The sequence below is a fragment of the Nelumbo lutea genome, chromosome 4, assembly GCF_056320005.1.
Source record: "Nelumbo lutea isolate HS-2025 chromosome 4, American lotus-T2T, whole genome shotgun sequence".
NCBI lineage: Eukaryota > Viridiplantae > Streptophyta > Magnoliopsida > Proteales > Nelumbonaceae > Nelumbo > Nelumbo lutea.
Window position 1 is genome coordinate 2,984,676 of NC_142687.1, and position 27,440 is coordinate 3,012,115.

Consider the following 27,440-nt stretch of genomic DNA (forward strand, 5'->3'; position numbering starts at 1 on the left):
CCATTCCATTTCCAACAACGGTCCATCCGAATAAGGACAACCCACACTACCTTCCCTTTCCCCTCTTATTCTCTCTCCCGGGACCCGTTGCATCTCCGGGATAAAAGAAAACTTTCAAGTCCAAAGTTTGGGTCTGACCGTCTGAGGACTGAGGACACACAACTCAAACCACTCTTGTGAGTTGTGACCCATTAATGGGTCCCCCACCTACCAGATTGGCTGGCAAACAATCAGCTTAACTTATCTAAAATTCTTGTTTCCAAAAGCAAATATGCTATATTGCTATTATGCCGTGACTGTGGTAAAGAGTACTTGAGCTATTTGAAAGCTCTGAAAATAAAGCATGAATTAGATAGATGGGGAGGCTCATCCAATGATGTGCCTTAACCTTTGAAATATATGCCACGTGTTAAGCACTTTGGTTACAGGATCCTCACTACCAGACCTTTTCTGTTAGACATGGATCCCACCAACTTCCAAATTCGAAATCCCTATAGTTATACTCATGATCATGATACACCATGCCACCTCCGTACGTTTCAGGTTGACATGAGGTGAAGCATTTTCACTTCTGAATGGGAAGTTGGTGCGAACAAAGGTGCGTCAATTGCTCAGTCTCAGTGCAAACACGGGGTGAAGACCAAAAAACAATGAAGAATGAGTCAACATACCTGGACTTGGATCATTGCTACTAGACGGAGGTTTGGGCTCCAATTAGTAAGAATGATGGAGAATTGTTTTTTTTTTTTATTTTAAAACAATTTAGTTTTCAATTACAAATTCAAATAATCGCAAGCTGTTACAAAAACAAGTCATTATCAAAGTATGTTATCGCTTTCAAATCTAAATATATGATACAAACACCATTAAAAAGACCTAAAAACAACGAAATGTATATAAAAATGGGTGGTGCATCTCCCTGTATCTCTCACTAGTAATACAAGTGATACAATGATCTTAGATCTCCTAAAACGGGACACTGCAAATAAAGCCAAGGAAGATGCTCTTGCAAAACTTGTTGAAATCCAGAAAACACAACATAAACATATCAAAGGTGGCAATCATCAAGGTGTGGCTTCTGAATTTGCAACTAACTTCTGATTGGCAGTAGGTGCAGAAGCTTGATCAATTTCCTTGCGAGATGCTTCCCATAATTGCTGTTCAATCCCAAGCTTCCTCAGCTCCATCAGACCTCGCTCAACTTAAAACAAATACCAACCATGAGTGCAATGAACAATCCAAAATTCAGGATTGATGGTAGAGGGAGTCTCAAATATGTGAATTCCATCTATTAATAATCTGCATAGTTCAATCTGCCAATTGTAGGGAAAACAAAGATTGGCAACACCAAAACTTGAGAAAATTGGTGATTTTATCCATTGACTCAAACTTTGCCATAGCTCTGACCAGAGTAAATGCTCTATGTTGTTTTTTCCAGTCCTCACTTCTTGGAAGGTGTTTAACATAGTTTCATCCTCTAATTGTTAGGTATCAGGATACTAATAAACTTTTATTTATTATTGTAGTTGATAAAACTGTTCCTACAACAGGAGAAATGACTTAGGTTATAGAACAAAATCTCATCATAATCTCTTTATCACTTCATGAGGGATTTATGTTTATAGTAACATAGATTATATTTTATCCCCCTTTTTTGAAGAAGGTAAAGTATTGAATTGCATTAGAAGTGAAAACCAAATACATCAGCCCATGTACAATGAGAGCCTGTACATTGGGAGTATACAAAAAGACCTGAGAAGTCAGCGAAGAAAACCATGTTAACATTCTTCAGGATGATTTCCATTTTTCAAAATTGTATATCTTGGGTTTTCATATTTTTCAGCCCAGTAATCAGTGTACTAAACATTTTCTAGAAGTTGCTCAGCAGTTACACACATGACCGTTGATTTAAAAGGCCAGCCTAACAGGACTCAAACTATCATCCCACAAGTAACCAATGTACTAATGCACTTTCTTTTGGTTGCTGCCTAAGAAATTTAAGCTTGTACAAGATTTTGGCATAATCCCCCCCAAACCAGGTGCAGGCAAGATTTGATCGCAAATCTCCGTTACAACCAGCAGAAGACCTTGCCAACCCGTTGGTTGGCACCTTGCAAAAGAAAGGAAACAATTTCCATGATATTTATTAGGAAAATTCTATGGAGACCACCCCAATCCCTCAACTGCTTTTCAGCTGCTTGTATCTAGAACAATGAAAATTAAAAATTCCCTTTTGCCCTAGTTTTGAATGCGGGGGAGGTAAGGGTCATAGAAGTGCAAGGTTTATCTCCTTATAAAATCTATTATCAAGGTATCTGCAAAATCCCCAAAGTATTGATACATTCAATATGTAATATGTATTTGACAAGTTTAGCCTAATTGAATTTTATCATGTAAGGGGGTACCTCATCAATCAAACCAACCAAATTCAAGGCCAATAATGTAGTCCTTGATCCAAAAGTTGCACGTCCAGGGTTCCAAAAAGACATGCAGTTTTCTATTTAAGAAAATTGGCCTGATATTTGAATGGCTTGGACTAATGATCATGTGCACAGTACACATATAATCAACCTTGCACATTGGTGCATTGATCCATCTTCTGGTAAAATGGCAAGCTTTCCACAGTCCTTCTAAAGTGGCATCCAGAAACCATTGGGTATGTCTCCATACACATACCAAAAAAAAAAATTTAAAAGAAGACATTAGTAGGAAATTACCATCAACAGCATCATGTGATGTTGGAGATTGGCCGCTGCGACTGATCCAAAATCGAAGTCTCTCTTCAGCAATATCCTCTTCCACACCATGAGTTTTGGCTCTTCTCCAGAAATATGTAAGCCATGCCTGGGCAAGGTAATAATATACTTTGAGAAAATATGGATCTGATTAGAAGCATAAATAAAACCATAACCCATTCTTAATGGCATCCTAATTTTAATTGTGCACTTCTTCTGTTCATGTTTCTATAGAAATGAGAAATGAATGCCAAACCTCCTTGAAAAGAACGTCTTCAGACTCCTCTTGGCTCAATTCTGCATGGAAAAGAAAAAACAAACCTCAGTTTCCTTACACTATGCAAGGAAAAGAAATCTCAATTTACTTCCAAGAAATATGTTTAAAGAATTGAACAGGTAGACACTCCAGTCCCCAAGGAAAAGATCGTAGTTGCATTATTGGGAGTACTGTAGACACCTAATGGTTATGCATTGTTTCCTTGACATTAGCATATGTATAAATTCTAAAGCAAGGCTATGATATATAATTCTTACCAAATGCCTCCATGAACTTTGGACCGGGTGACTGAGGATCTGAGGATATAAGCAAGAAAACAATTTAGTGCATACAGTATATCTATAAAATTCCTAACACAAAAATAACTTGAAAAACAAAACTTCATTGAAATCAAAATGGCTACTTGAAGATTTGGTCAATATTGGTGCTGCTGATCTAGGATATTAAAACTAGGACATTTAAAGTTCACTAAAGCCAGTAACTTTGATTCATCAGAAATCATATCAACATTTTAACAGGTTGGTTCTATAGTAATTGGTGTACATATAATTTAGAAAATAAGTAACAAGATTAATCTTTGCAACCTTTTCTGCTCATAAGATCAAGGACATTTCCAGGAAAATAGCTAAGGGTTCATGCATGTTTAACCTTTACATAACCAAGAAGGGTATGCTATAAACTGATAAAGTGATAATATACCCTAATTTTTTTCAAAGGAATTTTTAACAAATTTAACAGGTCCACAAAAAAGCATGATAATGATTAATTTCATAATTTAAAAAAGGCTAAAATTGATGGCCTGATGAGTGCTAAAACTTTATGAATAGGGCAAACAGACATTTAGACTTGGTACAAAATTTACCAGACTGAAAATATATTCACTTTATCAAAGTTGTTTCAAGGAAGGAAAAAATAAGTGAAAAAGGCTCATAGCACCAAAGTCATCAAATAAGGGAGGCAAGACAGGTGGATAGCAGCATAGAAGCAGAAAGTTTTTGGATACCCTGATCTGCAAACTTCCTTGCAGACTCACTAGCTCAAAAGGGAAAGGCTGACCTTGAGTTGGGGAAACTGTCCTTTAAGTTAACAAAATTATCTTGGGTTCACTTTTGATCCTTAAGCTGAGTGGGCAGCAATCACCTGACTCTTGGTAAAGAAAATATAGAAATATCTTGTACCATTTTGTGACATACTAAACTTTTCACACTATCAAAAAAAATTCTATTACCAATCTCGAAAACGAAGGAAAGAACAAGTTGTGATAAACTATCCTGCTAAAACATATCTTGATATATAAATGCCAAGCAACTAATAGATTATGATATAACAACCTGAGATGGACTGTCGAACCAAATTTGGACGCCGGTGTTGGCCTAGTGCAATCACAACAGCATCTTCAACCTTAAGGACATAGAGAACAAAATATAAACAAAATGTCAATTTAAAGAAAGAACTACCCGTGCGATGCATGGGAAAATCTAAATGATTTAATAATTTTATTTTTCATTTAATGTTGATTTATAAAAAAAATAATTATTGTTATTGAATATGAATAAATATTTTTTAATAAATTTAGTTTTATTAATAATTTGTAGTAATTTTAATAATTTTTATTCTTTTTTATTTTTAAATGAAATTTTGATTAACTTTAAATAAATAAAAATACTTATAAAAACTAACATTTTTATTAATTCCACTAATAATTAACAATTATATAGGAATGACAACTGGGTGGGTTCAGGGCAGGGCACCCCATCCCTTTCCCTACCCCATAGTCAAGACATTCTACCCCATCTCCGCCCCATCCCCAGTGTCACACGGGTTCAGGGCAAGGTAACCACTCCTCAATGTCGAGCAAGTTCAGGGGCAAGGCACCCCACTCTTCATCAAGGATGGAAAATCCTCAAATTTCCCTGCCCCATTCCCAGTATTAGGCGGGTTCAAGTAGAGGTGTAAATTGGGTCGTGTTGGGTCGGCACAACACGACTCGCATGTGGCCCGCACAAAGTGCAAGTCGTGTTGTGCTGGCCCACGAGGCGTCCCAAGCCATGCCTCCCTCTAGGATAATTTGGGGGGTCGGTTCGGCACGGCCTATGGCCCAAGCCTGCATAGGCCCGTGCCGTGCTGTGGGACAAGCTAGTCCATGGGCCAGGCCATGCTGCACACCAAGCCAAGCTCAAGGCAAGGCACCCACTCCACGTCCAAGATTTTTAAAATTGGACCGGATAGGGAACCGTTCTGGGGTCGAACAGTCCGACTGCTCGGTCCGAATGGATGACCCGCTCTGATAAAAAAATAAAAAATTAGAAAAACAAGAAAAACGCCAAAAACTATTGCTCGGGTTGACAATTCGACTGCCTAGGTCAACGGTTCACTAACCATATAAACGGTTTTTGGACAAAAAGCGGTTTTGAGGTGAAACGATGTCTGGTTCCCAATTTGTCCGGTCTAACCATCTGGTTTGGTCCAGTTTTGAAAACATTGCCCCCGTCAACCCAATATTCAATTTGATGATAGAAATGATCAAAAGGATATATTGAGTATCAACCACATGGTAAATTTCTAAAAGTACACTAAATTGTCTTTAATATTCAAAAATGTAATTTTATGAAAATTTTGGAAAATTTATTGTACTTGTGTAATTTTGAAAATTTATTCATTTTTTTTAATTTTTATAAAATAATTTATTTTCTTTTTTTTTTTTAGAAAAAGTAAGGTAATTGTATTAATGCGTATAACTATAACATATTACAGCCTTTGGTCCACAAAACTCCATGTACAGACAGCAACTATACAAAAAGTTACCAAAAAACCAGTCTCTCCCAAATACAAACAAGAGACACCCAACTAAATCAAGTAAACAAAAAATCCAAATCAAAGTATTGATGGTGGGGGATATGCTTAAACGAGTCCTTGGCTGACAGCCAGGAATGTAAAGCAGCCAATGCCCAAATTATACTAATTTATCTTATAATTTCTAATATAAACTAACCAATAATTTTCTTTTTTCCAATATTATATGAATTTATCTTAATAAATTGTGTACTTATTTGTTCAAATTATAGTTTTCCATTTCCCAAAGTCATTATTCTTTAATAATTTTTAATGAAAATTACATAATTTTTCAATGGTTTTCCAAAATCTATCAAATGTAATCAATTTCCTAAAATTTCCAAAATATTCTAATAATTTTCAATAATGATTTAATGCATTTTAAATAAACTTTCAAATACTTTATATCTTTTAATTTCAAAAATGTTACAAAAATGTAGTTTTATGAAAATTTTTGAAAATTTTATTACATTTGTGTAACTATAGGTTTATTAACAAATTTACACTAATTCATCCTTTATTTTTCAATGATTTATTAACAAATTTACACTAATTCATCCTTTATTTTTCAATGTAAATTAATTAATAATTTTATTTTCTAACATTGTAATATTTTGTTCCCCCATTTCTATTTGGTTATTAATTATAATAATAACAATAACTATAATTTTATACTTTTTTATAATTGTTAAATATAATTCTCAATTTTATAGAAATTAGTTAAAGAGTTTTCAATGTCTATAAAATGTTGTGAATGAGTTTATTAATAACAATATTTATTAAATTTTGGTAATTTACTAACCGTATTTATTAACTTTTGGTAATAACACTATTTAATAGTCATTGAATATGGGTGGGATTAAATATTAACCGTATTTAACTATTTATTAATTAATATGCATATTTTAAATGAGGGAGAGTGGATATAGATTGGGGGGGATGCATTTTAGGAATTGATTAGGGAGTGGGGCAACATGATACTTTCCTATTGGTTTAAATGACATACCTTAGGAGAGAGATTATAGGAATATTTTTAGGTAATTGGGTGACATGGCTTAATGGGAGTGGTGGGAAGGGGAGAGGAGAGAAAGTCAAAGAGAATGCAGGGTGGGGATAATGGAGCAAGGAGAAGCATGGTAACGGGGACCCGTGCGATGCACGGGCTTTGTTAAGCGAAAGTTAAACAATAAATACAAAAATATAATAAATATTGAAAATATACTAAATTAGTCAATAAATAGTGTAATCTCAAATAATAGTTTAATCTCTAATAAGTATTAATCTATAAATTATAAAAAATATATAATTACTAAAAATAAATTTATAACAAAAAAAACAATAAATGCGATAAATTAAATTTCAAAAGTTAAATAATTGTTGTTTAATCTCCAATAATTATTGATAATTTTATATTAAATAACAAAATAAAAATAGACTTATAAATAATTAATGAAAGCATATTTATAAAAAACAATAAATAATTACTGAAAATAAAATAAATATTAATTATAGTATATATAAATATATAACGAATATACAGTATTATTGTAAAATTATTACTAATAAATATAATTTTTTTGATAGTTATTTTCTATAATTATTAATTGATATAAGTGAAATTAGTTATTTACAATATTATTTAGTTATTGAAATAATATTGTTATTTAAATTCTTAAAATATTAATTACTATTGAATTTAATAATTCATAAAATTATAATTGTACTATTATTACATAATTCGTTATTAAATTTTTAAAATAATAAATTATTATTAATATGAATATTATGAATTCTATTATAATTATTTTTCTACTTTTAAGAATTTTTTTTAAATTTATTACATAATTCCGTTATTTTAACTATTTAAAATTTTGTCATGTTAAATATTTTGTTATTTAAATATTTAAATAATATGTAAAATATTTAAAAATCTTCATTATTTGAATTTTATTTATTATAATGTTATCACATGATATTAAATATTTTGTTATATTATTTAACTATTTTTAATGTTTTTTTATTTAAGATTTTTAGTTATTGAAATATTTAAGTAATGTTTATTTTTTAATGTCAAATTTTTGTTATTTGAATAACATTTAAATTGAATAATTCATAAAATTATAATTTATATTGTTACTACATAATTTCATGATGAATTTTGTAAAGGCATTGAATTATTAATAATATGAATATATGAATATTATGAATTCTATTATAATTATTTTTCTACTTTTAAGTTTTTTTTTAATTTACTACATAATTTCGTTATTTTAACTATTTAAAATTTTGTCATGTTAAATATTTTTTTATTTAAATATTTAAATAATATGTAAAATATTTAAAATTTTTCATTATTTGAATTTTATTTATTTTAATGTTCTTACATAATATTAAATATTTTGTTATATTATTTAGCTATTTTTAATGTTTTTTATTTAATATTTTAGTTATTGAAATATTTAAATAATCTTTTATTTTTAATGTTAAATTTTTATTATTTGAATAACATTTAAATTGAATAATTCGTAAAATTATAATTTATATTGTTACTACATAATTTCATGACGGATTTTGTAAAAATATTGAATTATTAATAATATGAACATTATTAAGCTATTAATTTTTTTGTGTTTTCAATAAATATTTTAAATTTATTATATAATTTCGCTATAACATTTAAATGGTTTTGAATTTTTTAATTGAAACTTTCTTTAGATAGATATAGATAAAAAGTGGGGGAGAGGATAAATAGGAATTAGATATAGTTTTGGAGAGAATCTCTCTACTAAATTAGAGATAATTTAAGAGATAAATAGGAGTTAGAGATGATTTAGGAGATAAATAGGAATTAGAGACAATTTAGGAGGAAGCAGGGGAAAGTGGTGTCACTTGGCTACTTTCTTTATGGTGGTTAGAAATAGTTAAGCATAAGTGATTTCCTTATTGGTTTAATGGGAAATTATGTGGAATTAAAAAAATAAAAATTTCAAAAAAACAGAAAATCAGGAAGGGGGTTTGAAGCAAGGAGAGGTATGGTGACGTGGACAGACCAACTTTAATATATTGATAGATAGATAGATAGATAGATAAATAGATATAGATTGGTAGAAGCTGATAAAAAGCAATGGTTTTGCTTTTATAAAATTCCATATCTACAGAAAATCCAATACTTGTTGCATAAGAGTACCTAGGGATGACATCAAAACACTAATCAATGCCAGGGAAAGGAAGATAGAAAATTGACATAGTATGATAGTAAAAAGATGAAGAACATAAACATCAAACCAGATACCTTCAAAGAAGCTAGCTCCCGCAAACCCATTTCAACTGAAAGCATACTTTCAATACTGCCTTCTCCAGTTAGATCACTTGAATCCCGTACAAGTTTAATCCTTTTCTCTGGATCATCACCACCTGTTCAGTGTTTTTAAATCTTATATGACTGTTTGGCATGATAATGTATATCATCCATGAAAGGAACATCAATACTCAAAATTACCCAGATTCAACCTCTCCCACACCCTCCAAAGAAAAAAGAATGAAGAAAAACAGAAGCACAATATGGGAAGGATCAATTGTGATATGATTAACCTTGGCTCCAAGACTCTTCCTTAGCCTTTTGTCCAGCAGAAATCACAACTTCAAAGGGAAGAGGTGCTAATGATGACCAGTGTTCATGCTTTGAGACTGCAACATCTGCACATATACCTATAAGGAAACCGTGTGGAAAAGCAAGTTAGATGTAAGCATGTGACTGGATGGATTGTAAATACACCAACCAGCACAAACTCAAGAAAAGAGGAAACACTAGCCAAAAACTAAGTAAATAACAATAACACCAACTTTTAACACTAAGATTGATAGAATGAGACTAAATCCTAAAAGCCTTGAAGAATAGTATAATATTGCAAACCATAATATATTAAATTCTCAAAATGGTTATGGCTCTAGAAGGCTGGAATTTGGATTCCAGATCCAATAGAAGAAGTATAAGACTTGCAGTAACTTGATCCACCGCACTCCACTAAAAAGTAATAATGATGAACCATCTCCTTATTTAGAAAACAAACATTTGCAAAATGTGTGGAAATTGATCATTAAGCTGCCTTTCACATTTCTTCACCAAAAACTACAAAATTTAACATCTAAAACAATCTAGACCTCTTGATGTCCAACACAAGGTAAAATGACGTTGCAACAAGCATATTACCATAACGTACAGCTAAACACCAATAGCGAGCAAGCCAACATCTCTTAAGAACAACTTCTTCCTGGAATGAGAACCAAAATAAAGTCAGAGCATCAAAAATCAAAATTTGCATGTTACATAGTCTACAAAAAGGTGCAAGAAATGGACCATCTCTTCCTGAGTTACAATCATTCTATGTGTCATTGAGCGAAGAGATTTTGCTTCAGATTCTGCTTCTCGAAGCTGTTCTACAGCTGCTACTGCCTCATCTTTTGCATTCTGGCCCAAGCAAAAAATAAAACATTGAAACGAAGCTGTACAAGCATAAAAGGCTTGATTTTATTTAGCAACAAAAGAGAAAAATAAAGCAAGGACCATTCAAATAGATTACTATGTTCTACCTCAAGTTCTGACCGAAGAGCCGCAATCTCTTCATCTCTCCCCTCCTTGGTTTGCTTTGCAGCTTTAAGAGCAGCCTGACACAGAAAAACTATGTTGACACAAAGTAACAAAAGTCCTAGAACAATGAATCCCCAATATTTCTGTATTGCACAAGAACACTATAAAAAACAACTAACACTCATTGTGGCCAAAGATTCAAAATTTCATTATCATTAGAAATATCATCCTGTAGGGGTATAGGAACAGAGATATTTTAAGGACACTTCACAAGCATTATATGTAGAGAAAATGTAAAAAGATGGGGGAAATATGGAAATTTTCAATGGAAATAAAAGAAAAGTTCAATTTTTGTTTTTGTAAAGAAATGTTTAATTAAGCTGATAAAAAAATAAGACATGTTTAATTAATCATAATAAACATTAACAATTCAAGAAACCATAGATGATGCATAGGTGTAGTAGTAATGGAATGTTAGAAAATTATAAAACCCATCATTATGCACATATTTCAATCTCCAGGTGAAGGCTAACTTAGAGGTCCAAATAGGACCTTAAAAAAATAGATTTCAAGGATAACCTTCTTTGAACTGTATAGGCTTACCTAGAAGGGTGGTAGTATGGGACTAGAATGAGGCAATGGCCATTGAGGTGATGGAGGCCTTCTTAGGGGGGCTAGGAACAATCCGGGACAATGAGGATGCAAAGGTGTATGGATGCAGATCCAAGTGAGATTTTTCAGTCATATTTTCCTTTTCAGTTTTGCTAAGAAAAGACAACTATGCTCCTTGGTGAAGCATTCTGTCACCAATAATTACCACAAATATCACCTTTTTCATGTGGAAAATGATATTAGCAGGTATATTGACAATTGATCAATTTATCTGTAGGAGTATTAAGAATTTATGCCATCAATGACAAGCCCATGCTTAAGTATTATAAGAATGGTGATTGTCTTAAGCACAAACTGAGCACATAAACAAAAGGCTGCGAGATAGACAAAATTCTACAAGCAGACATCCTCATAATGGATTTTCAATCAGTGCAAAAGTTCCTGATTTATTTCAATCAGTACACTTTTAAATTGTCAAGCTTATGCCAAATTTATTTCAATCAGTACACTTTCTTGAACAACTGGCCAGAATCCAATAATTCAGGAAAGTACTGCAAAGCTAATTCTTGAACTGTTGGGTTGTGCTCCATTGTGACCTGGGTGACCAGGGTTCAATCATGGAAACAACCTCTCTGTATGTACAGGGGTTAGGTTGTGTACATCTGTCCCTCCCCAGACACCACAGGGGTAAGGTTGTGTACATCAATTTCAGTATGTTGGGAGTCTGCAGAAGGAAAGCAATTGAAGCATCTTTGACAGAAAAAATAACCTTTTACCTTGATCATTATCCACTGGAACAGTCACAAGTTTTGTTAGGGACTCAGATTTACAAGTTTTGATAGGGATTCGCATCATGTTATTTGTATTAGCTATACACTATGATGCCATATATGGATACTAACAGAGATAAGGAAACTGGAAATGAGGATACTCTTCATTTCCTGAAGTTCCAGACATGGATACAAGTACATGTATCCTATATAATATGATTTTATCATGCTTTTATATCTAGTTTTTCAAGCTAAGGTAATTTTTGAAAGTCTAAATTCTTTCTACTTATGTCCGCAACCAACCAAAATAAGTAGTTATCCCCCTTTGTGTTTGGTTGAACCTCTTATAGGCCCCTTATATAGCAATTTTTCTCTGATCTGTAAGTGCTCAAATCATCATTTAGTTCAGCATATAGACATTTCTTATACTCTTTTAGCTTTTAAAACTTTCACAATGACAAGAGCACCACTCATACCCATGTTCAAAGAGAAAAAAAACTGCAATGGCCACCCATGCAGACTGTTAAGATAAAAAAATAAGTTCTTATCCCAACAAGATCCTATTAGATTTCAAATGTATCAGACTCCAGACTTCCAAATATCACCTGAGCATAATTGCATAAGATGCCTTAAAACATATAACTTCTTATTGTTAAAAAATACCATTTCACATATTTTAAGCTATATAGCATATCTAGAAGTATCCATACACAATCTGATTCTGTTGCCCTTGCAGAACAATTTTATGCGAATATAAATTAACTATCCTTATTTAAAGAATTTATAAAAAGAAGGCATCAACAGCCTGCTGAGAATATATGATCATTATCATGTTAACATTGAGTTTATCCAATAATCATTCAACAGAAGTGCATAGATCTGAAAAATTAATTCAATAAAACCAACAGATCTAGATGCAATGTAAATATTTAATTTTTTGATAAGTAAGCATTAGAAGCAGTCAATATTTTGAATGCTAAAGAAAGGAATCAATTCCAGGTCAGGGGTTTGAACACCATCCTTTAAAGGGAGGGGAAAAGAGACAACCTTATCACCTTTAAAATTAGGGCCATTTACTTATGAATTTGAAGGGGGGAGCAAAAAGAGTATATTCTTATTGTCATAGAGCAAACAATCATTGAATTACTTAAAAAATGGATCTGATGTATATAATGAGATAAAATAATTTTTTTCATGAGAGAATTTTCAGGCATATTCCTCATGGGGTTTGAATCCCCAAGACAAAAGGAGAAACTGTGGATAAATAAATAAGAAAGGGAAAACATTGGGGATATTGCAAACAATGACTGTGCCATAATTTAAAGCTTATATTCTATATAATCAAGTCAGAAATAATACCATCATCAACTAAGATTCTGATTAACCATTACTTGCTTATATATTTGGAAACAAATATAATTAAGTACCCCATATTTACCTCTCTCTGGCGTAATGCTGCTTCTTTTCTGCACATGACCGCATAAGATGTCATAGCCTTGAAAATGAAACATTATGCATAAATTTACATCTAAATCCCAAAATTACCTGCTCAACAATTTAGCTTCTAGAGACACGCCTTCTCCAAGAGCAGCAACCTATAAGCAAATGATACTTATAAATGTTAGGTCTGTATCCAGTCCAGCCCTCACAAGACCCCAGATAGCTGGGACTAAAAGTGGGTAATGGCCTTTTATATATACATGCAATTATGAATAAGTGATTAACACTTGTGCTTTGATGGTCTAGCCTTTGCACATTTTACATTAAAGCTTTCTTGCTACCATTAAAAAATAATAAGTATGTGCCAAGCTACAGCCCTTGGGCAGGGCAGGGTCCATCAAGGCCAAAAACCAAAACTCAACTTCTGGACCTAAATTGAAACTTGGGCCTAGCCTTAATCAAGTTGCACTTAGGGCTAGGCTGGATTGGGTTCATACACTTGCAATCCAAGCTGTAGCACTAGCTTTAACCTCCTTAAACACTTCTACTGTTATACTAAGACTCCCTAAAAACTAACCTCAAATGAGTGTATACCATAAAATATAGAATAGATGGTTCCATTAAAGGGTACAAGGTTCAACCAACTATTAAAGAGTACATACAGATATAAGGTATTAATTACTTGGAGACTTTTTCTTTTGTTACCAAGATGAACATCATTCATGTTTTGATATCTGTTAGAATCAGCCGAATAAGGGTAGATTAGTCAACTCACCTTGGTTAAGTTATGAGCTTATGTGGCAGTCTTATTAGAGGTTCTCTGCCCCATACTTAAGTAGGGGCAGTTTAGTCCTTGTACATTTAATTAGAGCCTAATCACTATTAAGAGGTCGACTGATAGGGTTTAGCTATCAGGTTCGACAGTTCTTTCATCTTCTTCTTCTTCTCATTCTCTTTCTTCTTCTCCTTACTGGTTCGGACTACTGTAGCAACAGTAGAAACATGGTATCAGAGCAAGGTTCGTGACCTGTTTCAGTTCGTGACAACTTCAGTTCGTGCTTCAGTTCTATCCTTTTCTTCTCTGGGCTGTCAATGGAGAAAAGTGGTTTGTCCCAGGCCTGAAACCTCTCAGCTCTTCTTTTTTTTCTGGTGCGCAGAACCTCCTTTCCTAAGAAAACAACTTCAGCAGTGAATGGTTGGCTGAAGCTCTCAAACGAAGGTTGGTTATCTCTTCTCTTTGTGCTGTTGGTATTTATTGGTTGAAAATCTTCAAGAACAAGAGGACTGATCAGAACCTAGAGAACTAGGTTGGTTGTTGCCCTGGTTCTTGGAAAAATTCCAAGAACAGGCTGTGTTTACAGTGACCAAATGGTGTAAGAGCTGCTGCTGGTGGCCGAATGGTGTAGGGGCTACTGTAGGTGGCCGAATAGTGCAAGGTGTAATGCAATGGTACTAGTTGAGTTCTTGTTGGTCTTGTGGTGCCCTCTTAAAAGCGTTAAAGCAGGTCTGTATTGTGTGTGACAGCTATGGCTGTGTGGTGGTGCTTGTGATGCACAAACTCTGTTGAGTAGTTGTAAGAGAGCTTGCATGTGGTTAGTAAGTGCTGAATTAATGTCGGTGTAGTTTGTGTTTTTTGTGAAATCAGTAGTGGTGTGGATAAGAACAAAGGCGTGTGTATCTATCATTGTGTTTAGGGACTGCTGTAGGTTCTGGAACATCAAACTCTTGACAGCAGCACTTAGTTGGTGATTGGGAAGTCAGATTAGAGACGGCATTGAAAGAGTATCATGGCAGCAATGGGAGATGGCTGTAGTGATCAGAAACCTAGTGTGGCGGTTTCCTCTGACTATCTAGGTGTACAAATGACCTCAATTAAACTGAATGGCTTAGTGGGGTTGAAATCAGAGTATGAACCAGTTAGGGCCCAAATATTGGGGGGCTCCACCCTTCCTACACTTGAGGAAGTGTTTGCTCGGCTTCGCAGGATTTCTTTGGGACAGACAGAGAATCCCATACATCTGATAGATCAATTTTTGTGACAGCCAGAGGAGGTGGACGTGGTACGAAAGGGGAAGGACATGCCTCCCGAGGAGGTCGTGGTGGTGGTCGTGACTCAGGGGGAGGCTGTGGCAAAGAAAAAGGCAGCTCTACAAGGAAGTGTACCCACTGTGGAAGGGAAGGACATTCGGTAAATTTCTGTTAGATCTCCATGGCCGCCCCCCCTCTAAATGGGCCAATCATGCTGTTGCTGGTGGGGTTGATGTCAGTGATAATCAACAGGCAGACCTAACTCCTTCCACATCTACATCCGTTTCCGAAAGGGAGATGGTGAGTGTACCGCGTGATGAGTATGAGCGGTTCCTTCAGTCAACTTCACAGCACATTACTGCTACTCTTGCCCACTCAGGTATAGCTTACCTGCCATCTAAAACCTCTCCTTGGATTATTGACTCTGGAGCCTCTGATCACATGACCGGGACTCCAGGTGTGTTCTCTTCTCTCTCTGAAACTTCCACATCTCAAACTGTTACCCTTGCCAATGGTTCCTCCTCTCCATCTGTGGTGTTGGCAATGTTGACGTGGCTTCTCTTTCTTTATCATCTGTTCTATATGTCCCTAAGTTTCCATTCAATCTTACGTATGTTAGCAAATTAACCAAGACTCTTAACTATTCTGTTACTTTTTTCCCTTCCTCTTGTATTTTTCAGGATCTCAGGCCGGGGAAGAAGATTGGTGGGGGCATGAAGCTGGTGGATTGTATCATCTTGACGGTGGTGGATCGTCAGTTGCACTTCAGACTTCACTCACTCCTCTACAGTGGCAATGTTGACGTGGTTTCTCTTTCTTTATCATCTGTTCTATATGTCCCTAAGTTTCCATTCAATCTTACGTATGTTAGTAAATTAACCAAGACTCTTAACTATTCTGTTACTTTTTTCCCTTCCTCTTGTATTTTTCAGGATCTCAGGACGGGGAAGAAGATTGGTGGGGGCATGAAGCTGGTGGATTGTATTATCTTGACGGTGGTGGATCGTCAATTGCACTTCAGACTTCACTCACTCCTCTACAGTGGCATTGTCGACTAGGACATCCTTCTCTCAAGGCACTCAAGATACTAGTTCCATCTTTGAGTCATTTGTCAGTGTTACAGTGTGAGTCGTGTCAGTTTGGGAAACATCATCGTGTTTCCTTCAGTCCTAGAGTTGAAAGTCATATGTTGAGTCCTTTTGCTTTGGTTCATTCAGATGTTTGGGGCCCAATCAAAATAGAGTCTTATAATGGTTGCAAGTATTTTGTCACTTTTATTGATGATTGCTCAAGAATGGCATGGATTTATTTAAAGAAAGAAATGAGTGAATTATTTTTCATTTTTCAAAAATTCCATGCTAAAATACATACACAATTTGGTCTTCCAATCAAAGTTCTTCGTTCAGATAACGATCGTGAATATTTTCTTACTTCCTTTCAATAGTATTTAGAACAACATGGCATCATTCATCAAACTTCATGTGCATCCACTCCTCAACAAAGTGGGGTGGCTGAACAGAAGAACCGTCATCTCCTTGAAACAGCTCGGTCTATTCTTCATCATATGAGTGTTCCTAAACGGTTTTGGAGTGATGTTATACTTACTGCGTGTTTCCTCATTAATCGGATGCCCTCCTTTATTCTTCATGGTCGGTCTCCCTTCTCTATCTTGTTCCCCACCTTGTCTCCCATTCCATTAACACCTCATATCTTTGGTTGTGTGCTTTGTTCACAATCTGAGTCCTGGAATAGACAAGTTGGATGCACGCTCCATTAAGTGTGTCTTTCTTGGCTACTCTCGGACTCAAAAAGGGTACAAGTATTACAATCCCATTACTCGGAAGTGCTATGTCTATCCTGATATCACCTTTTTTGTGTTCGTTCCCTTCTTCTCAGGAACTGAAGCATCTTCGTCTCCACCTTTACTTCCTCTTCCTCTTCCTCTTCCGGTCAGTGATCCCGTTCCGGGTGTTCCTGTTGGAGTTGACTCGTCACCTCATCCAGTGCAGATCCCTACTGAACGACCACCAATTCGGCAAGTGTATACACGTCGAACGACACCGGCCCCTCCTCCAGCTTCTACCTTATCCGCGGATCCTGTTGTTGAACCCTCAGGACTTGATCTACCCATTGCCTTACGGAAAGGTAAACGAAGTTCTACTCTCCATCCCATTTCTAATTTTGTTTCAGTATCTCGCCTTTCCGCCTCACATCGCCAGTTTGTTTCACTATTGTCATCTATTTCCATAACTAACAATGTCCAAGAGGCTCTTAGTTCACCTGGGTGGAAGCAGGCAATGGAGGAGGAACTCTCTACTCTTTAGCATACTCACACGTGGGAGCTCACTACTCTTCCTCCTGGTAAGCATGTTGTGGGTTGTAAATGGGTGTATACTCTTAAATACTTGCCAAATGGTAGTGTGAAACGTCTGAAAGCCAGACTTGTTGCTAAAGGTTATTCACAGTTGTATGGAGTGGACTATATGGAGACCTTCTCTCTAGTGACTAAGATTAGCTTTGTCCGTGTGTTAATTTCCCTGGCAGTTATGTATGATTGGCCCCTATTTCAACTTGACATAAAAAATGCCTTCCTTCACGGTGACCTTATAGAGGAGAAATATATGGAGCAACCACTTGGGTTTGTTGCTCAGGGGGAGGATGGTAAGGTGTGCAAACTGAAAAAGGCAATTTATGGGTTGAAACAATCGCCTCGTGCTTGGTTCGGGAAGTTTAGTGAAGTGGTGAAGAATTTTGGAATGAAACAATGTCAGGTTGATCACTTAGTGTTCAGCTATGACTCAGAAGCTGGAAAAATTTTATTAGTGGTCTATGTGGATGATATTGTCATAACTGGCAGTGACAAATTGGGGATCGACAAACTAAAGGTCTTTCTGCAAAATCATTTTCAAACAAAAGACCTTGGGACATTGAAGTATTTCTTGGGTATAAAAGTTGCTAGATCAAGACAAGGTATAAACCTGTGCCAAAGAAAATATGTTCTCAATCTATTGGACGAAACAGGACTTTTAGGTGCAAAACCAACTGAGACTCCTATGGAACCAAATGTTAAGTTGAGCAGTGATACAGGGGAAATATTTGATGATCCTAGAAGGTATAGACGACTAGTGAGGAAGCTGAACTATTTGACTATCACGAGACCAGACATCTCCTTTGCAGTCAGTGTGGTGAGCCAATTTATGCAAGACCCTCATATATCTCACTAGGATGCAGTTCTTAGAATTGTAAGATATCTGAAGGGAGCTCCAGGCCGTGGGCTATTGTATAAACCAGGAGGAAAACTTGAAGTAGTTGGGTACAAGGATGCAGATTGGGTGGGCTCTGTGTTTGATAGAAGATCTACTACAGGTTACTGCACATTTCGTGGAGGAAATCTTGTGACGTGGATGAGTAAAAAGCATACGATTGTGGCTAGAATCAGTGCTGAAGCCGAGTACAGAGCCATGGCACACACTACATGTGAATTAGTGTGGTTGAGGAATCTCCTACAAGAAATCGGGTTCCACATGGATAAACCTATGAAGTTGTACTGTGACAATCAAGCTACGCTCCATATCTCATCCAACCATGTTTTTCATGAGAGAACAAAGCACATAGAGATTGATTGCCACTTTGTGAGGGAGAAGGTTCTTACTGGAGAGATAAGCACAGAAAATGTAGGCTCAGGTGATCAGTGGGCAGATTTGTTTACAAAAGCCTTGAACTCGGGGAGAGTGAACTATATATGTAACAAGCTGGGATTATATGACATATATTCTCCAGCTTGAGGGGGAGTGTTAGAGTTATCCGAATAAGGGTAGATTAGTCAACTCACCTTGGTTAAGTTATGAGCTTATGTGGCAATCTTATTAGAGGTTCTCTATCCCACACTTAAGTAGGGGCAGTTTAGTCCTTGTACATTTAATTAGAGCCCAATCACTATTAAGAGGTCGACTGATAGGGTTTAGCTATCAGGTTCGACAGTTCTTTCATCTTCTTCTTCTTCTCCTTCTCTTTCTTCGTCTCCTTACTGGTTCGGACTACTGTAGCAACAGTAGAAACAATATCCTTCGCTGCACATTTCTCATGGCCTTTATACCACACAGATGTCAATAGTGCTTTTCTAAGTGGTGACCTACAGGAAGAAGTTTATATCGAACAGCCTCTTAGCGTATCTATTCCTAAAAAAGAGGGGAAAGTGTGCAAACTCAAGAAATTAATCTATTGACTCAACCATTCTCCATGAGCTTGGTTTTACAGATTCGAAGAGAAAATTTAGAAGGTGGGATTTGCTCAATCACCAATGACATACTAATAGCATTCTCTTCTTTAAGAAAGATGGTATAACTCAATAACTATTTTGTGCATTTGGATGACATTGTAATGACTAGGAGTAGTATGTTTGATATCTCCACATTGAAACAATACTTGGCTACAAAGTTTGAGAACAAGGATTTTGGTGAGGTCAGGTGATTTTTGGTCATAGAAGTTTCAAGGTCTAGAAAGGGCATCTTCATCTCTCAAAGTATGTTCTTAACCTGTTTAAAGAATCTAGCAAGTTGGGTGCTAAACCAGCTAACACTCCTATGGATCTAAATCATAAGATTGGTGAAAGTAATAGTAATGTGTCAGTTGATAAAAGAGCATATATCTTTGTTTGACTCAACCAGACATCTCTTATGTTGTCAGTGTGGCCAGTCAATATAAACATCAGCCTTGCCTTCCCCATCTAGCAGTTGAAAGAATACAATTTTACTTGAAGAGTACTCCTGGTAGAGGCCTGTTGTATGCTCTACATAATTACCTTGGCTGAAGCCTATAATGATGCTGATTGAGCTAGGCCAGTTGGTGACAAGAGATCTACTTTAGGGGGGATGCACATTTCTTGGAGGTAATATTGTTTCCTGAGGAGTAATTTTTTACTTTGTATTCTCTGTGATATGCTGTTGATTAACGAAGCAAAATGATAGACAGCACAAAAACTTCCTCAAGGTGAAATTCTCTTCATTGTTCTTCTTAGTTTACTTTCAACATGTCTAGAGCAACCACTTTCTCTACTTTATTGTCCAAATTACAGAAAGATGGTAATTTGGTACCAGAGAATAAATAACTACTCAACTGGGGGAGTGGGGAGAAGCATGCCTGGCACCTACCTTCCACATAGAGGCAGCCTCCATCCCCGTTGAGTTACTTGCCTTACTTTTGGAGTCTACTGCAGACAATTTTTTCTTCCATATGTAAAATGCCTAAAAGCTAGCTATACTGACAATAAGCTGGGGGTGGGGGTTTAGCATAACGGTGTTCTACTACTACCTACTAACAGACATTTTAAAAAACAAATTATTCAATAAATACATATTATATTGATTCTTTATTCCAATATTAATTAAAGTCAAGTTATCCATCAAAAAATTATTAAATAAATAAATAAAATATCAAGACTGATTATTCATGGGATGGAAAGACCTTACCAAATAAGAAATGGAGCCAATCATATAACAAGACCTTATGCACAGCACTCATTAGAAATTGAAGGTCAGATTACTTCTGGATTGCCAGACTGCGAAATAAAAGAAAAATAACTACACAACAAAGAAGTAACCTGTTTCTCAAGCTCTCTAGCTCTTGCCTCAGCTTCCTCACATCTCTCTTCTGCAAGTCGGAGCTGTACAGAGGATTGCAATGTAAATATTATGTTTATTACAGATAATGTACGAAGCAAATGAAGTATGAAACCCTAACTTGATTTGGCAGAAAGAAATGAAGGTAAAAGCATTAAAGTAACACACCTTCTCAAGAATGTTCTCATTCTCTTCTTGTAGCATATCAAGCTGCAATTTGAGCATGGCATCATCTTTAGTTTATACTTTATATTTCCAAATTTCATCAACAAATCACAATGTTATTTTCATCTTACATAAGCATTTTAGCAAGCTACCATGGTCCATGCATAAGCCCAACAGAATCATCAGTAAGGATGGCTTTATTCGTTTTCAGGGATGGAAATAAAAAAATAAATAAATAAAAAAAAAAAAAAGAATAGATACTGAAAGATTACATTAGTATACCTCATCTCGAAGTGCAGAAGCCTCACGCTCATTCCCTGTATCTTTTAAGTTAAGATGTCCCATCTCTGTTGTAAACCTGCAGTATTCAATTGATGTTATAAAAGAATTTCATCTGTAGAAATGCAATAGCTCTTTTCCCTTTGGGAGAGCCTAACATTAATAATTTTTTTCATTTTTACACAGTTATATCCAAAGGATAGTTTTTTTTTTCTTTTCTTTTGGTTAAAAGTCCAAAGGATAGTTGAAGATACACACATGCATGTTGCACAAACACATATTCATATAAATCCAGGAAACCTTTGTTAAAAACAAGAAAAAAGGACTTGAAGGAGAATGACAAATATGGATGGTTGATCCTTATGCATGTTCAACAGCACTCCAAACTCAAAGATCTTGTATTCGTATTAACCTGGAATTTATTTTAATTAGAACTTTTCTTAGACTTGAGGTTTTATTTTCTTATGGACGGGTGTTACAAGAGCACATTAAAAATAGTACTGAATGAAGCTTCAAGTTTTCCTTCGAGATTTTTCTTTATTGCATGTTGTGGATTCAGATGTTTACTAACCAAAACAAGTTGATCATCATGTTCTTCATCCATCCACATCTACCACTTTGTCAACATAGCAAAAATATATATATTTAAGAAATAGGTCAGATTCTCACTGGTAATCCACCTGCAGATATAACCATTCTCAACATTTTCTACAGCTTCCTAACACATCATATCCACAGAAGAGAGCTGCAGCACTGGATAAAATGAAACATATCAAAGAGACATCTAAGAAAACCAGAAGGCACATTACATCATTCTTGGCTACTCAAGCCCTGCAGGTCATGGGCAATACTTGAAAGCTCAACCATTGGCTCGGGTCCAATGTCACAGATTAGTTTATTCCACGGGTCGGTACTTGAATGTAAAAGAGAACTTTCAAGTGTTCATTGGCTGGTTTTGGCTTATATACTACAGAGGCAAGCTCTTGGCATTTAGACTGTGCCTGTGTTTGGCACGCTTTTACAGAATTAATTCTGATGAACTTTGTGATCCTAAGAATCATTTTTAAGTTTGGATGTATGAAAATTGCTTTAACTAATTCTTCTTTCTGGGCTCAAAACTCAATCTGAGCATTGATTCTTTGGAATTAAAAAATTTATCTTCAAAAATAAATCATTTTTTGCTCAAAAATCATTCTTCAAGTAATGACTCTTTGGAGCAGAATTTTAACCAAACATAGCTAATTTCATCTGAGAGAAACTAGACATTTATATTCAGCACTGAACTGCCCATTCAGATAGATTTCATGATTGACAAATGAGAATGCTGATTTTCTAGCTAGGGGGAGGGATCATAGTGGAATAGAGGTAACTGGTTTGGGGCTACATAGCCAGGGGAGTGTTTTGTGAGTGGATATTAGCCTTGTGGTGTTTGCCTTGTTTCCCTTTTCCAGTGCCTTTGGAAGGTTGGGAGTATGATTTTTCATCTCTTTAATAAAACTATGATTCACTGTTGATGATCAAAAAAAAGAAAAGAGAAAACTGTGGGCTTAGCCCATAGATGTAGAAGAGAAACACATGCTTCAGTCCTCAAACACCAAATCCATGATCTAAAGAACAACATAAATAAGCCCACACTTACTTATGTTGGATTAAGGGTTGTGTCACTTCTTGCCATTATTCCATCCTTGTCAATGGAGTAGTTAAGGACTTCTTCCCAGCATGTAGGGGCCTAAGACAAGGTGATCCACTCTCCCCCTTTCTATTCACTCTTGTTGCTGATGTGTTAAGTAGATTGATTTCAAAAGCAGACAGGGAGGAGACTGTGAGTGGATGGAGGATAGGAAGAAATAGTGTTCCAGTGACTCACCTTTAGTTTGCAGATGATACTATAATCTTTTGTGAAGGAAGTGATTTGAGGAAGGTACGGAACCTTGAGAATTTAATAAAATTTTTTGGAAGTGCCTCAAATCTGAAAATTAGCTTTGAAAAAAGTTGTGCGGTTGGAGTCAATATGGATGATCAAGAATTGGAGGTTATTGTACATTGCTTAGAGTGTTCCACCTCGTCATGGCCCTTTAACTTATCTAGGTCTTCCCCTAGGAGAGTCGATTTTGGAACCCCGTTGTGGAAAAGTTTGGAAAAAATTTGTCAAGTTGGAAAAAGAATTATATCTCCACAAAGGGTAGAGTGACTTTGATCAGATCCACACTTGCTAATTTGTCGGTTTACTTTATGTCTGTCTTTATGATTCCTACTAGGGAAGCTAAGAAGATAGAGAAGATGATGAGGGATTTCTTGTGGGAGATGGGGCAAGAGAAGAAGGATCATTTGATTAGGTGAGAGATAGTCGAAGTAAGGAAGAAGGAGGACTAGGATTAGGGAATCTTACTCATAAGAATGAGGCTATTCTAGGTAAGTGGTTGTGGAGATGGCCCTTAGAGAGAGAGAGGTTATGGCATGCGGTGGTGGTGAGTATCCATGGCTATTCCGGAAATGGTTGAGATGCAGGGGTATCCAGACGGGCAACTCTTGTAACACCTTAGAAGGCAATTCATGGCATCCTCCCCAATTCCTCCGCTTCGTAAGGTGTGATGCTTGCTCTGGGACTCATGTTCTTTTCTAGGAAGACACTTGGGTGGGAAATTTGCCTCTCAAGGACTTGTTCCCCTCTCTCTTCTCTATTTCCCTTTATAAAAAAGAGCATGTGTCTACTTCACTTTTGTCCCCGTATACCCCTTTTTCTACAAAGTGGGACCTTGGCTTCCATAGAGGGTTGAGGGATGAGGAATCCTTATCAGTTTCTAAGCTCTTTTTGTTGCTTGATTTTGTTTGCTTGGACCTACTCAATTCTGATAGGAGAATTTGGACTTTGACTCCAAAAGGGTTGTTTACTTGTGCATCTTTCTTTAAATCCCTTTGCTCTAGTTCCTCCCCTTGGGCATTCCCGGTTAAAGAAGTTTGGTCTAGGCCTATTCCCCCAAAAATAGATGTCTTTTGTTGGGAAGTTTACCACGGCAAAATCGATACGATGGATAACCTACAGAAGAAAAGACCTTTCTTGTGTTTATCCCCTAACTGGTGTACTTTGTGCAAAGCACAGAATGAGGATTGTTACCACTTATTGATTTCCTGTCCCTTTGCTGCAGCATTTGGAATTGGGTATTTAGTTTGTTTGGGTGCATGTGGAACTTGCCAGCTGAGGTACATTAGCTGTTTTCTCCATCTACCTTTGTGTGGACCACGAGAAGAGGGAGAATTATGTTAAAGTGTATAAGAGCAGCTCTCCTATGGACTATTTGGGAAGAGAGAAATTCCAGAATTTTTCAGGAGAAGGAAAGAACCATTCTTGAGGTCAAGGAGTGTATTTTGACAAGGGCTATTTTGTGGCTGAAATCCTTAAAGCTCTTTGAAAATTACTCCTTCGATGATACAAGGAGGATAGGTCTGCAGTTGCCCTCACTTCTTCTAAGAAGCCTAGAATTCAAGTAACTTGGACTCCGTCGATGGAGGGTTTTTGTTAAGCTGAATTTTGATGGGAGTAGTCAGGGCAATCCAGGACCATCTAGTATTGGTGGTGTACTGAGAAATGAGAACAGCAACATCCTTGCCCTTTTTTCGGGACCAGTGGGAATAGGAGACTCTGTGAGGGCTGAACTCCTAGCTACGATACAGTGGATACAGATTGCTTATCAACTTGGAGTGCAGAACTTAATAATTGAAAGAGATTCCAAGGTGGTAGTAGGATGGTTGGCTGACCCGGGTATTGTCACTTGGGACCTTAAGGATATTTTAAAAAAGGTTAAATGGCTTTCGAGGGATATGATAGTTAGATTTCAGTGGGTGGGTAGATCGGCTAATGCCTTGGCTGATTATCTTGCTAAACAAGGTGCTACTCAGGTCTCGTTGTATTGGGCTTCTCTGTAATTTTCTTTGTCCTTTGTCCTGTTTATTAACTAAAAGGTTGATGGTATCCTCCACCTCCCCTCCTTGAAAGGGAGGTAGAATCTCATGCTTCTCCCTAAAACGTACTCTCTTTGTCTATGAATTAATAAATCTTACAATTCACTGATCAAAAAAAAGGATCAACATAAATAAGCTGAAAACAGGGTTGGTTTTTGAGCCCCACAACCTTTTATTGAGCACTATTCGGTATCAAAGCAAGTCCTGCAAGAAGAATGTGACGAAATACCATACAACAGGATGGCGGATTTTTGTCATAAATGTTATGGGACAAAAGCATGGTTCCTTGATGATTTGCAAGGAAGTAGAATGAACAACTTCCATAGAACATCCAACATATGTTGCCAACAAGGTTCAAAGTATCAATGCTCTTGATACAAAATTGGCATACCAAGAATTTTTTTATCAGTATACCAGGAATTTATCTTGATCAAAACTCTTTTTTTACTTTTTGGGTTTGATAATTTGACAGAGATGTTTCACATCAGTTGTTAAGGTTCAACACAATTGAAATCACCTAACTCCTATTATTGAGAGTATCAGTAAACCTGAAGATCAATACATATTGGTTGAAATGCACCAATGTGTTGCAGTTCTTTTTCTCCTTATTTTTTTCTTTCTTAGTATGCAATAGCTCATATAAGAATAGGAAGATACTTGTTTACCTTTTCTCTCTTTGCCTACTACTAGGAGGTTCTATGGGTGGTAAACTAACTGCAGTCCTCAGTGTTGTTTTACTTGGTGGTACCAATGGTGTTGTCCGAACAGATACTGATGGCCGTCCGGCCGACGTAGAGCGAACCGCTGTAGTAGCATGATCTAGATAGTTCCGACCTAACTAATTAAAACAGAAAAAAAAAAAAACAAAAACAAAACAAGAAAAAAAAAACAAATAAGCGATCTGGTAATTAACAAAAGTATATCAGTATCAGTAAAATAACAAAATATGCACCATTTCCAAACAAACAGTGAGAAAATAAACCAATTAACGTCAAGTTTAAGAACTATATCATCACAACCACACGCATTGTGCAACTTCCAATTGAAATTTCAACCCGACAGGGATCTGATCCAAATCTCACATCTACTCGATTACTAATTATAAAACTGATAGCCTATCCTCCACCAATCACATATCCCTCATGTACTCAATTACTGGTTGTCAAACCAAAAGAACTAAAAATTTTTCAACCAATTCCAAAGCAGCAGAAATAACAAATTCAAATCACATCAAAGAACTTTCAATTAGGAGAGAAAAATTAAGAAACAAGAAATTTTCAAATATCCAACCCAAGACAAGATCCCTAGACCAGTGAAACTGCAAAAATAAACGTCACACTCAAGCAGAAAACCCATCTAGCGTGCTTCAGCTCCGTAGAAACACCAAATTCAAATCCGATCTAATACCTTTTCCGCCAATTTAATCAAAACCATATTAAAAACACATGAAAGTCTGAAACCAATACTGTTTTGCTGAAAATACCGCAGGAGAGGGGGATCTAGTTGGCCTGGATGACGAGATCACAGGTATGCTATTATTATTAACACTGCTGGAGAAAGACGACGGAAGAGGAGGAGCAGTGTAACGGAACCCTAAATCGTCGTCTTCATCGTCGTCGTCGTCGGCAGTGCGAGTTGCCATGACCTGTGCCAGCCGTGCAGCTGCGGCCTTGGCGGCAACGTTCTGAGTTCTCTTGATGTTCGAGAGGCCGGCCGCCGACGAGGTCCGAGAATGGTGGTGAGCCGGCGACATGGCCGGAGAGGACGAACCGGTGCTGCTCGAACCGCCACTCCGCTGCCGCGAGTAGACCGGACTGCCGTTCCGCCTCCGATCCATGCGGTGCTAAGTTGACTGATTTGGAATTTTTGATTGAGGGAGGGACAATGTCTTTGTTGATTTTGTTACTGGGGACAAGTGGGGACAGAGTCGGAAGGAAAGATGTGGGACCTGGACCTTGAGGGATTGTGGCCGTTCGATCTCGGTCGGACGGAGTGTGTGTCCAAGGGTGAGAACGACGAGGAAAGCAGGTCTAATGAGTTGAGCGCAATCGCTTGGCATCGAGAATATAGGTGTCGGCCGAAATGTTGGTGAAATCAGTCGAAATTTATCTTTTGGTAACTTGTCGGCGGCGATTT

At 36.3% G+C, this 27,440-nt stretch overlaps 1 protein-coding gene across 1 annotated transcript; it reads right to left on the minus strand.

Moving 5' to 3' along the window:
• Positions 1–724: 724 nt before the first annotated feature.
• Positions 725–27,440, minus strand: LOC148853393 (coiled-coil domain-containing protein SCD2-like). The gene is made up of 17 exons (XM_088983235.1): positions 26,788–27,440; positions 25,970–26,142; positions 21,348–21,423; positions 21,069–21,110; positions 20,882–20,944; positions 13,360–13,409; positions 13,253–13,280; positions 10,435–10,509; positions 10,202–10,312; positions 10,055–10,115; positions 9,436–9,552; positions 9,137–9,258; positions 4,344–4,413; positions 3,270–3,308; positions 2,992–3,032; positions 2,718–2,844; positions 725–1,201 (listed from the first exon to the last, which is right to left on the minus strand). The coding sequence occupies exons 1-17, from the start codon at positions 27,139–27,141 to the stop codon at positions 1,065–1,067; spliced, it is 1,686 nt and encodes a 561-aa protein (XP_088839361.1). The 5' UTR covers positions 27,142–27,440; the 3' UTR covers positions 725–1,064.